We start from the raw sequence: 13,760 nt of genomic DNA on the forward strand, positions 1-13,760 counted from the left end.
TTGGAGGTGTTCCAGGGTAGATTAGCAGAGCTCTCTTTTCCACTTCTTCCATGTTCAAATTGGCCACGATGGGTGAAACTGGGAGCCCACGGCACACCCATGTTTCCGTCTGTAGAACTGACCCTTGTATGTGAAACAGGTGTAATGAAGACACAGTTCAAACACACTTGGTGGATGCTGAGAGCGGTCCTGTTGCTGAGGTTGGGGTCTAATCTCTTACGGACTACCTCCAATGCTTCCGTGACTGGGATGCAAATGAAGAGAGATGTAACGTCGTACGAGACCATGGTTTCATCTGCCTCCATGATGACATCTCTCACCTTCTCAACAAAATCCAAAGTGTTCTGGATGTGGTGTTCAGAGCTGCCTATCAATGGGTCAGGATCGAAGCCAGAAACTAAGAGATGTTACAAGTGACAGAGCTGATCATACAGGCTTTAAAGGAGGTCTTAAAGGTGCACCCTGTTTATGTTTTTTTAGTTAACTATACAGACTTGGTGTAGATTCCCCTGGGTGTGACTTGTGGTCTGAGGTCTGGTCAGTAAAGTCAACTGCTTAAGACAATCTATCACCCTTTTCCTGTGACCACTACCTGGGTCTTGTTTCAAGGGTTCATATTTTAGTATTTTATAGTATTTTTGTCACTGAGCTAAATTTTCTCATGAAGGTCTGTGTGGTTTAGCAAACCAACACCTGCTGTAGACTGCTGGATGGTGCTGTTGTTGTCCTTACTAAGCGGTGTAAGTACCTTCCTCTCCTCCATGCTGATATTGGATGCTGGGGACTTTTCTTTGCTGAGACAGGCCGACATTTTCATCCACAGTTGCTCTGCTTTCACATCTGCGGTGTTGTTGTTTTGAATTTCTGACTCTGTGGCTGTGATCAGTTACACAATCTCAGCATCATAGCAAAGTTCAGCCCTTTTGCAAGGATATTTTTCTCTGCTTGAGTGAGTTGTTGACAGTTTTTCTCTCTCTTACATGTCCACATCCTCCATGTGACATATCAGTGACCTTATGGCCAATAGTTAGTCAGTGGTCCTAGTTTAGGTCATTTTACAAATGTCCTGTTTATAAGGTTGGAAACCTGCAGTCAGCTGAGACTGAAGAAGTCACCTGATGATGACGAAGCGTTTCTCCCACTGAAAACAGATGAACAGAATCAACTTTCTGGGATTTCCTTACCCGGATGATTGAGCGTGCGTGAAGGCATACCTCCATCTAAGTTTTCTTATAGATTTTTTTTCTTCAGTCCATTTTTGGTCAACTTTTGTACCCTGGGAAAGACAGGCGAACTCCCTCACAAACAGTATGAAGAATAGGTATAACAGAGCTACTCTACAGGGCAAATGGTACAATAGCGCCATTTATTGGTCTTTTTAGGGTACTGCTTCATAGGAAACTTCAACATCTGCTGATTTTAATTCCATCCATTCTCTTCAAACACTCTTCTTGTCTAAAATAGTGGCAGGGGTTTGGACCTTAACCCAGCTGTCATCAGTCCAACCTGAGACAGTTGCCAGTCAAAAGGTAAGGGTTATAATTTTATTTTATTTGTAGTTTTTAAATCCTAGCACCAGAATGAATTAAACCCAGCTATAGCCGGGCGGGTGCCAACTGACAAAAATCTCGGCAGAAGTTCTTGAGAGAAGAGGCTGAATAGTTTAGGTGGGAACAGTAGGTTATATAAGACCAGACTGTTGTTTATTTTTTATGAATGTTTGCTGATAATTCATGTCCCTCTGCATGTGGGGTGGTCACCTACTAACTGGAAGGTTGGTGGTTTGATCCTAGTCTGCTGCCAAATATCCTTGGGCAAAGACATTAACCCCATGTTGCATCTCTGATGTATCAATCAGAGTGTGGATGTTAGACAGGAAGTGTGTAGGAAAAAGTGACAACTAGTGTAGAGCGCTGTGAGTGCTCAGATAGAGCAGAAAAGTGTATCCAGTCCATTTACCATATGTGGGATTGATTTTAGCTCTGCTCTTAATTCGCCTCAGGTCCTTCTGAAAAACTGATCCAGCTGAATGTGGATCCATGTCTAATGGACCTTTAAACATGCAGTCATACATCCCTTACTTAAGAAACCTGGCCTTGATAGTTCTGTTATGTCGAATTTTAGACCTTTCTCCAAGCTTCCCTTTTTAAGCAAGATCTTGGAGAGGATTGTACATACCCAGCTGTTAGACTACTTGAATGACTCGCAGCTGTCTGAAATCTTTCAACCCGGTTTTAAGCCCTTTCACAGTACGGAGACAGCTCTTGTTAAAGCTATGAATGACATTCTTGTTGCGACTGATTGTGGTAAATATGCTGCGCTTGTCTTATTGGACATGACAGCTGCATTTGACACAGTGGACCACGACCTGCTGATCTCCCGCTTACACCACTGTGTGGGAATTTCTGATTTGGCATTGTCGTGAATAAAATCATAACTTTCCGAAAGGAGTTTTTGTGTTAAGCTGGGGTTGGCCGCGTCCTCTGTGGCCCCTCTGCTTTGGGGTGTCCCCCAGGGATCTATCCTCGGGCCCTTATTTTTCTCGCTGTATTTACTCGCTCTTGGTGCGATTTTTCGTAAACACGGAGTGTCATTTCATTTGTATGCCGATGACTGCCAGCTTTACTTACCTTTTAGTCATTTGGATACCTCCCCATGTCAATCTCTGCTTGACTGTCTTAGCGATGTCAAATCATGGATGGCAAATAACTTTCTAAATTTTAATGATCAAAAACAGAATTTTATTTGGCCCGCATCGTTCTACTGATTCTCCAGATGTTGATTTTGGTGATTTGACCTCCCATTTGAAAAGTTCAATCACTGATCTTGGTGTTAAATTTGATTCCGCACTTACCTTCGATGGTCATGTAAATGTTAAAATCAGCTTTTTATCACCTCAGACGCCTGTCGAAGGTCAAGCCTTTTCTTTTCAAAAGCAATTTGGAAACTCTTATTCATGCTTTTATCACCTCACGTCTGGACTATTGTGATTTCCTTTTAATTGGGCTTGGGTTGGGCACTTTGTCAAGCCTGCAGTTAGTGCAAAATGCAGCAGCATGATTTTTAACCGGTAGTAGAAAATTCGATCACATCACTCCGGTCCTGGCTTCTTTACATTGGCTTCCCATTTAATTTAGGGTTCGTTTTAAAGTCCTTTTATTGGTTTTTAAATCTTTAAATTGTCTGGCTCCTGTATGCTTATCTGATTTGCTGAAGTCACATGTTCCTACTCGCTCGCTCCGTTCAGCTGAGCAGCTGTTGCTGTCGGTTCCTAAGTCGCGGCTGAAATGCAGAGGAGACCGATGCTTTGGAATAACCCTCCCCTCCATATTAGACAAGTGTCATCAGTGCAGGTCTTTAAGTCCAGATTGAAAACCTACTTTTATTCCCTGGCTTTTAGGAAACTGACACCTTTCTTATTAATTTATTGTATTTTAACTTTGTTGTTTTGATTTGTGTTGTTCAGCACTTTGGTCTGCCTGGTGTGTTTTTTTTAAAGTGCTATACAAATAAACGATGATGATGAACTGGTATCGCTCTTTCATGTCAGACGGGCCACAGCAGGTGAAGATGAACTCTGTCTTCTCTGACACGGCGTTTAGCACCTTTACACTCATGACTGTACTAGCTCCCAGCCAAATCAATATGTTGTGAAACTCTCAAGAATTACTAGCAGACCATCCTCACACAGGCAGACGGCATTATAACAGATCTGCATGCTCTGCATTCTGAGTATGTTTTATTAAAGTTCGGGCAACGGTACACAGCTTTTCTATGTCAGCACGACCAGTACAAGCACTCATTCCTTCCCTGTTAGTTAAGATGATTAATGGACACAGAGCACGAGAGGAACAGGTCCAGAATAACTAATTTGGTTCTTTAATCATGTTTATCTTGTGGTTCCACTTGGGAACAAGTGTATTTTTAATGTACTTATTTGTTTTCATGAATCTGTGTATGTATTTAGATTTTGTTATTATATGGAGGAGTCCAGTGGGTCTGTCCAAGCATGAGCCTTTTAGCCAGCTGGTGTGGCGTTCAGACTAAGTTAAAGGTGGGTCGCTTGGTATCCAGCAGGACTGTGGTACCAAACCTGCTGGATGGGTTTGGTACCACAGTCTCCGCTCGGCGCCATATTAGACAGACGCTGGTGCGGAAGGTGGGGAAGGGGAGGAGGACTCCTCCTGATAAGGGTACTAACCTATACGCAAAATACTTATGGTTGACAAGTACTTGGGTGAACGTAGTCCCAGACTTGCTGCTTTCGTAGTTGTTGAGCACACTCGCCGGCAGAAATGACTTCGTTGACTCAGAGGAGTTCGGGCCTCGTGCAGAGGCGGACCGAAGCCTCGCGTAACGCCGCTGAGAAAGACCGACCGTCCGGCCAAGAAGACCACGGGCCCCGGCGAGCGGAGGATCAGGACGATGATGATACCGGAGACTCCAAAGAAACACGTCTTACACTGATGGAAGAAGTGTTGCTGTTAGGACTGAAGGACCGAGAGGTAATGGCAGATAAACTGCGCCTTAACGCTGTAGCAAATAAGCTAAATGTTATCGCTCGGCTAACGTTAGCTGTAGTCTCCAAACAGCTCTATGTAAGTTAGCATCCCTGCTTGCTACAATGCTAGCTGTAGCTAACAACAGTTGCTGTCTTCAGTCTGCAGCGAGATAGCTAATGTCTGGTGCTACACGATTATGAGAAGAAATGATATTTTCCAGTAGTTCAGCAGTAATGGTCGGAGAATAAGTGCGGCGATCCTGGCGTTGATGTTAGTAGCTCCAAGCTAACACAATGAGTAAGAAGAATAAACGGAATGGAGTCAAAGTAAAAAACTGTTTACAGGAGTGTTTGATTATAACTAATACAAAGTGCTACAGTACCAGTGAAAGGTGTGTTTAGATGTATCGATGATTTGCTGTCACTGAACTACGAACAGCAAGCAAAGTGAAATCCACCGATAAATCTAAAATCCTCGAGTACGGATTCAGTCCCGTTCACATAACATTAGGAATGCAACTAAAACGGAGTCATTCAACCTCCAAATTTAACAGGAAACTTGTGTCAGTTTAAACAAAATTACAAACCATGTTTGCTCGTTTTAACTTTGACGTCAGCAACACAAACAACTGTTTTTTCTTCTGTAGAGAGTAAATGCAGCAGCTTCAGTAGCCAAATGGCTGATGGAGAGTTTCAGGTACACAACAAGACTCCAGTTTATCACAAATTTGGCTGAGAAATGAAGACGGATGAGTTTCAGTGGGTGACCAAACATTATTCCTTCAGATCCATGTTGATAAAGTAGAGCGTGGTCCTCTCTCACCCATGCCACGGCTGTGGGACTCTGCTTTGATGACAAGTTGCTGCTGATTGGTTGTTAACAGAACTGATAATCTGATATTCAGGTCATCTAGAATTGAAATTGTCAACAATATTGAGACAAACGGTGCTGTGTTTGCCTCCTCCAGCTGACAGACAGACCAGCACTCAGTCCCTCCCTCACTGACTGAAGTAGTTTACATTCACAGCACTGAACAACTTCAGGAGGAATGTCAGAGGTCAGAAAAGCTCTGCTGCAACAACAACTGTTAAATAATGATCATAAAAGTTAGCCTGGGTGGTGCACACATTAAAATGAGCCATTTCCTCAGTTTTCAGTCGTGTGACCGACTCACAACCCTGGTGGCCAAAACATGATTCCACTGTGATGCTAACAGTGAACAACGATGACATTTGTGGTCCATATTCTGCCTCAGAAGTGTCAAAGTGTCTCCCAGAGCTCACTCAGCTTACACTGCTGTCAGTACGGACACATGCATATATGTTCTGTCAGGATCGGTGAGTAACTCTGTGGGAGGTGAGGAACAAGACATTTTTGATCGTCAAAGCAAAAGTAAGCGCACAGCTTACTCCCCTCCAGATCCAGAGCTCTTTGGAGCACGTTATCACGTCTCTGTATGTCGCTGCGTTCCTCTTTCCCTCGACTCTGATTGGTCTTCCAGTTCTTGCTGCTAGAAAGCATCTCCACAGCATGATGCTGCCACCACCATGGGCAGCACCTGTAAGGAAGTGATGAGGGACGCCTGGTTTCCTCCAGACATGACGCTTGTCTTTCAGGCCAAAGAGTTCAATCTGTGTTTCATCAGACTTTTGTTTCTCATGGTCTGAGAGTCCCTCAGGTGACAAACTGCAAGCGCCTGTCATGTGCTGCTCAGATTAGCCAGCTCTAAGAAGTGTTTCCAAACTCCTGTTTATAGATGATGTTACTGTACTCTGGGACCTTCAGTGCCAGAAGTCTTTTTTTGTACCCTTCCCCTGATCTATGCCTCGATACAGTCCTGGTTTACACACGTTCTTGGACTTGATGGCTGGGTTTGTGCTCTGACTTGTGCTGTTACCTATGGGAGCTTATGTAGACAGCTGTGTGCCTTTCCCAATCATGTACAGTCAACTGAATTTACCACAAACAGGATGCAGTTCGATTCTCCCACCTCCCTTTATGGGGAGTTTGCATGTTCTCCCGTGGTTGCGTGGGTTCTCTCCAGGCTCTCCAGCTCCGCCCTCCATCCAAAGACATGCAGTTAGTGGGGTTGAGTTAGTTGGTGCCCTTAGGTGTGGATGTGAGTGTGAATGGTTGTCTGTCTCTGTGTGTTAGCCCTGTGACACACTCATACAATTCAGTTTTATTTATATAGCGCCGAATCACAACAAAAGTCGCCTCAAGGCGCCCCAAGTACCTGCAATGATTTGGTACTGAGCTCGTCGGCTTCTGGCACTCTTTGACAACCTGGATTGTGACGATGTGTCCCATTGCACAGGGCTACACCTCATTCTGGAATGACTGCATTTCATCAGGGCTGCGAGGGTGCATGCTGATCGAGCTGGCCCTGCGAGGACGCCTTCAGCTGGAGGCCTGTGGCATGAGGAGGAAAGGTCTGCTGGCCAGGAAGGTACGACACGGTTATGTTTAAGCTTTCACTGTGTACACAAGCTGTTTCCCGTTTAGACATCGTCACCCTGCTGGTGTATTAGTGTCATGGTGTCACGGCGTGTAGTGAAGGCCTGCACAGGAACAATCATCTTTAACAGACGTGTAATATCAGCTGTTCATGTCCAAGCACACACCTAAAATCTCATGTTGTTACAGTTTTGTATCTTCTAATCAGTTTTTATTGCATTGAAGATGTTCTATGTTTTTAATTCAGTTTCATTTCAGTTCAGTTTGGATTCATTCAAAATGTTTAGTTTTTATTAGTTATTAGTCTTTTTAACCCTTTAAAGCCGGTCAGAGCAGCACGCTCCGTTTTGCGTAACTATTTTTAACCCCAGTAGAACTGCAACCACGCAAGCTAGCGCAATAATTTTTTTCATAAGAAACCGGAGGAGTTGTACTGACATCTTATGCCATCAGCTTGTCCTCGGTCACGGTTTCCTTCCACATAAAGCTTTGCAAAAATTTCATAAAAAACACTTGCAGGAACAAAAACATAATATTCCAGAAACACGCTTTGCCGATCCGATCAGCTGTTCATAGCACTTCCTACATTGGAATAGACGTCAGCACGAACTATCACATGTCCGCCATCACCTGCCCGGAACCGGAAGTGACGTCATTTTTCGCGGAAATGTCGTTTTTTTACCTTCAGGGCCTCATGAGCCTATACTGGTGTTTTTAAAAGTTATGTTTGACTTTATGACTTTCTGTGTCGTTTCTGGGATGCTTAGGACTCAGATTGCACTGCTGGAAATAGTTTATTTTGATGCATATGCCATTTTCTTTGCAAATTTGCATGATAATATTTATTTTTGGTTTTCCTGCAGTATATAAAAATTGGTGTATTTCAAAAACAAAACTATGAAGACACTCAAAATAAATTTCCTGTGGTTGGAAATAGGGCTGGGCGATATGACCCAAAATTCATATCTCGATATTTTTTTAGCTGGATGGCGATATAAGATATATATCTCGATTTATTTATTTATTAATTTTTTTAAAGCCATAAGTTAAGAACAAAAAGAGAGTTCTTAGTCACACTGTGTCCCAGATGTCACACGGGCACTTTTATTTACATACAGCGTAGATGTACATGAAGAAATTACTCAAAAATAAATTATCAGCATTTATTAAATAATCATGGTCCATAAATAAAAGAAAACAATGTTGTTTTTGTGCATAACAAAAAGCTCACAATTGTGCAGTCAAAATGTAAACTAATAGACGCTGAGCGTAATAACAAAGAGACAGATTTCACAGCTGCACCACTTCTCTGAACAGGTCCTTATACACACACAGTACGGTAATATTACGTTGAAGCACAGCACGTATCACTCCGCGAGGCTCCTCCTCGGTAGCCGTAATCCTCCGACATCAAGCGGTGCAGCTCCGTAGCTTAGCAAAGTCATATTAAAACATTTTTTGACAGATTGCTGAGCGCTGTGTATCACATAAAATCGGTTCGCGGTCAGTAAGCACAACCAGAATTCATACATAAGGCGCGCTGTCGATTTTTGAGAAAATGAAAGGATTTTAGGCCGTGCAGCCCCTACGGGCTGCATGTCGTTAGCGCAGTTAGCTCGTTAGCACGGTTAGCTCGCTAACACGTTGACGCCGCCCAGCCCCACGCACGGTAACTCGCTAACGGAGATTTTCCGCTTTCATCTTGTCATTGCCTGTAGGTGAAGCTATGGGGGAGGGGGAGTTGTGTTCAGTGAATGAGAGGCGAGGCCGAGTAACGTTGCGTAGAGACAAAAGTGGACGAAAGAGAGGCAAACCTGCGGCTCCACAAGTATAATTATAACGTAACATAGACTATATCGATATAAACGATATTGTCACATCTTATATCTCGTATGAAAATATATCGATATTTTAAAAAAAACTCGATAAATCGCCCAGCCCTAGTTGGAAATAATTTTGTGCAACTTTTTTGTATTTACGGTTAGGGCTGCTCAATTAATCGAATTTTAATCTCGATTACGATCTGGGCTTTCAACGATCATTAAAAATGACTGATTATTAGCCCCTCCCTCATGCTTTACTCTCGCGCTGCTCCGTGTGGCAAATCGAACGCACCTCTCTGCATTTCGAACACGTGTCACAACAATTGAGGACCCGAGGGAAGCACGTGGCTACTGTCGCTACCCGATCCGTACCACGCATATGCAAATCTTACGTCACTTCCTCTCTTTGCCAACATTGCGACAGTTAAGAGTGACACGGTTAGCGCCCAGTTAGCTCCTAGCATTTCTCAACAGCTCTGCCTCCTTTTTGACTGCCGGGACATTTAAACTATGGATAATCCGTTTACAAACAAATTCATGCTTTTCTCGTCCCCCGATTAAACAACAGCGCTGTAAAATAAGAAGAATGGCGCCTAATTACAGACTTACTAATACTGACTTAGTAATATGACACGTGAAGATTCAGCAGCCCGATTAAGTGTTTACTGACAATTGACAGTGATAGCGGACATAATCATCGCTGTTCCATCAATCCTCTCTACACAGACGAGCATAAACGCACTCTACTATCACTAAATCAAATTTAACACGCGTTTGTAATGACGCTAGTTCATTTTACAATGGGGTTCATTCGCTCGGTCAGCAGGTGGCGGTATCCTTGTACACTGGGGAGTAAACTGCCATTAAACGAAGAGAAGAAGAAGAAAAATCTGCACATGCGCGGTACGGATCGGGGAGTCCTGATCTGTAACTATCGTTTTATTTTTCGTTTTTGTCTACATTACATTGAAATGTTTCATTACTGCAAACAATTTAAGAGATACTTATTATTCTTAACAGATACTCTGACCCGTAACTAGCGTAAAATGCTTCAGCCGGGAGGAGACACCTTTCACACATGCGTAGTACCGATCAGGTTTCCGGTACGGATCGGGTAGTGACAGCTCTGACGTCCACTTGTTTGTTTTCCACATAAACCTTTTACGGTAAAGCTGAAGATCCTGTTGAGATTTTTCAAAATAAACTGAATCACGTGAAAGAGTACGCAGAGTGTTTACGGATGAGAAGTGAAAGAGCCGTCAGGTGCTAAAACATAAACCTTCGACTCAAACATTAGAACAGGCTTTTCCCCGCAGCACGCCGTGTAATGAATACAAAGCAAATGCGGCTGTTACAGTTTCATGCATCGGTCAAAACACTCGACTCCAGCTACTCCGGCTGAAACACTTCACACAGGTCGAGCTGCCCGAGATTCACCGAACTGACAGAAAATGTAAGCGTTTTGTGATATATGTGGTTGTCGGGACGATGAATGTCCTATTTCGGGATATAACATTTTGGTCATATGGCACAGCCCTAGGTATTACAATAAACCACAACTTAAAGTTTTACTAATAATGCGCTAATAAAAGGTTTCACCAAACTAGCAAATACTAAAACTGAGCATCGTTTTATTTTATTTTGATGTTAATTTTTGATAACAAAACATCAAGCTGAGATTTGATGTGTTTCTCAACAACGATGCTCCATCTGGTGGCTGCTTAGGACACAACCATTTATCATAATTGAGAATAAAATTTTAACAGATTAACTGACTAGTAAGTCTGGTACTGACTAGTGACAGCAGCGACGATGACTAGTCCCACACATGCCTAGTTGTTTGTATTTTCCCATATGGAAAAGATATTTATAAATCTTATAAAGTTTGTTCGGTCTTGTATGAAACTTGTATGAAAAGCATACAAGAGTGAAAACTACGGAAGCGTAGAGCTGCCACCCAGGCAAAAGAAAAATACAAGTGTATCACGTTATAACGTGAAAGGTCATTATTGTTCTAACAAGATACTTTTCACGTTTGTACAACATAATATCACGTTCGTACAATATAAATATTATATTGTACAAACAGGAAAAGTATCTTGTTAGAACAATAATAACCTTTCACGTTATAACGTGATACACTTGTATTTTTCTTTTGCCTGGGTGGCAGCTCTACGCTTCCGTAGAAAACAGATATAAGATCCCTTGAAAAATGATATAATGAAACTTGTATGTTTTGTATACTTCCTAAAAAAATTATATGAAAGTAATGAGAAAGTGGCCACTTTCATGAGTAAATCATATGTTTTTACTATTTCTTTTCCATATGGGTTAGTTCACTCGGTGCTGTTTCACGTCGTGTCAGTCTTTACTATAATAATCTGCTCCCACTTTGTTGGTAAGGACTTTTTCATGGTTCAGCAAAGCCTGGATTAACTTCAGGATTCTTTCAGGGTTAAGAACATTTCCACGCTCTGCCTGCTCTGATTCTGGATGCATTTGCAGGTGATTTGCAAGTCAGATGCTCCTACAGGTGATGTGCTCCTGGACGAAGCTCTCAAACACATCAAAGACACTCAGCCACCAGAGACTGTGCAGAGCTGGATCGAGCTGCTCAGCGGTGAGTTCAGCTGTCCTGCTGCTGTGGGCTCTCCCACTGCACTGTGTGCTTCCTCACTGTGTTTCCAAGTGACTCTTAGCAAAACACTGTGTCTGCAGGTAAAGTGTAGTTAGAGTGTGAGTGCTGTGATGTGTGCACTGTGAAGCAGGTAAATAACAGTCTTCCTGAATAGGTTGACAGGCATGTTGTTGTAACAACCAGTCCACCGACAACTTTAAAGAACCGGCATCTCCAATCACACCAAACTGTCTACAGTTTATTGAGCTAAAGGTTCATTGAGGCCTTTGCTGTACTGGCGCTGATGCGGTTTTCCTGTTGTCTGTGGTGTAGGCGTAGCTGAGCTGGTTATGCTGGCGTGTGACGGCACTAACGCTCTCTGTTCTGTTGGCTCCTTGTAGGAGAGACGTGGAACCCGTTGAAGCTTCATTACCAGCTGAGGAACGTCCGTGAACGGCTGGCCAAAAACTTGGTGGAAAAAGGTGTCCTGACTACGGAGAAGCAGAACTTTTTGCTGTTTGACATGACGACACATCCCCTGACCAACAACAACATCAAACAGCGCCTCATTAAGAAGGTGCAGGAGGCTGTGCTGGACAAGTGGGTGAATGATCCTCATCGAATGGACAAGCGGCTCCTGGCTCTCATCTTCTTAGCCCATTCCTCTGATGTTCTGGAAAATGCCTTTGCCCCCTTGTTAGATGATCAGTATGACCTCGCCATGAAGAGAGTGCGGCAGCTGCTGGAACTGGAGCCAGAAGGGGAGAGCATGAAGGCCAACACCAACGAGCTGCTATGGGCTGTGGTGGCTGCTTTCACTAAATGAGGGAACAGCAGGCAGTGGCGTTGACGTGACAGTGGGGGTGAAAATTACTCCTGACCCTGACATTTTGACTTTAGTGACTTCTGGTACCAGACGCCTGGATTTTGTGGCATGGGCTGCCCTGTTTCCTCTTTCTGTTTCTTTTCCTTCCTGATGATTCTCTTTGATGATGCTCCATGACCCTGTCTCTACCCTGCATCAGTTATGTGTTCACTTTCATAAAAACTAGCTGTGGTTAAATGCCACGTCACATGAAGTGCTTGCTGATGGTATGGGTAGGCCTGAAATCACTGATTCATATCCTGTTTTTCTTTTTTTAAGAGTGTGGTACAGATGTCACAGGTTATCAACAATGATGTACATGTGCACAGCAGCAGGAAAGTAAAAGGTTAGATGAGCTGGAGTCTAATTTATTGGGAGTAACATCTGTACTGGTCCACTCTGTGACTGTGGGCCACCATCAGATTGAGTTCCAGATGTTTGCTCAGTTGTTGGGACACTAACTCCTGTTTGGTTTGGCTCTGTTGTGCTGCTGGCATAGTTAGAAGTGAGTCACTGAAAACCGGTATAAATTTGATCGTGATGATGAAACCTCTCCTACAATACCAGTGTGGCCACCGTCGAGGCACGAGCACGGACCCGTACATGATGGAGCGAGCCTTGCATCATCAACGCACCCAGTGACGGACGATGCTGTAGCACTGAAGCTATCCTGGCTCCATGTTCTTACTAACCCACAGGGTTTTGTTTTCATTTGACACCAGTCTGTAGCTCTGTAACGTCACTGGTTTGTATGGTCGTTTACATGTTGGGAATGAAGAAGTAAAACTTGATGTATAGCTCGCTCACACTTGGACCAGGCTTTTGACTAGAGAAGTGCAATTTCAGCTCCAATTTTGAACAACTTTGAGAACCCATGATGATAATAAACCAAGTTCCTCTCTGGTTTGCAAAAACGCTGGCATCAAGTGTTGAGAAGCCAAAAGTCATTTCCCATCAGGCTGTGGCAGTTTCCAGTTCAACGCAGAACAACATCAGACACCATAAAAGCAGCTAAGTGCTGTCGGCCTGGGGCGGCGCGCCCGTGTCGTCGTTAGCGCTGTGGTGTCTCGTGGTTGGCTGAGGCCTTTTGTGTGGACTTTGCATGCTCTCCCTGTGCTGCATGGGTTTGCTCCAGCTAGTCCTCCCACAGTCAAGACATGCATGCTTGGGTAAATGGTCATTCTAAGGTGGTCATGGAGATGATGTGCATGAAGTGTACAGAATAAAGTCCTGTGTGTATGTGTGGTTGGTAAAGACTAGAGCTATACAGCTGTGAGCGGTCTCGCTGTTCGTGGAGGAGTTCCTGTGGGATTAACACGGCCGATCGTGGACCTGGGTACGCTCCTGCAGAAGGTGCTTTGGATTTGAGCTTCTGTCGTTTCTGTGCTGATCAAAGGAGAAATGTTCTCAAAAGTAGTTGAACAAAAACAGTTCTGAATTATTTGCAATGAAAACAGATTTTGGTGCAGGACTAATATCAGCCCTATAAGGAGTTT

The 13,760-nt window shown here is 43.6% G+C and overlaps 1 protein-coding gene across 1 annotated transcript; it reads left to right on the top strand.

Moving 5' to 3' along the window:
• The first annotated feature begins 4,109 nt into the window (after nt 1–4,109).
• golph3a (golgi phosphoprotein 3a) lies at nt 4,110–12,620 on the top strand. The gene is made up of 4 exons (XM_085474295.1): nt 4,110–4,505; nt 6,820–6,951; nt 11,288–11,402; nt 11,801–12,620. Exons 1-4 carry the CDS (start codon nt 4,296–4,298, stop codon nt 12,223–12,225), a joined length of 882 nt encoding a protein of 293 aa, XP_085330421.1. The 5' UTR covers nt 4,110–4,295; the 3' UTR covers nt 12,226–12,620.
• Nucleotides 12,621–13,760: the final 1,140 nt, after the last annotated feature.

Source organism: Copadichromis virginalis, linkage group LG12, assembly GCF_057382275.1.
Source record: "Copadichromis virginalis isolate Kocher_CV1m ecotype Utaka linkage group LG12, C_Virginalis_male_GT1.1, whole genome shotgun sequence".
Classification (NCBI taxonomy): domain Eukaryota; kingdom Metazoa; phylum Chordata; class Actinopteri; order Cichliformes; family Cichlidae; genus Copadichromis; species Copadichromis virginalis.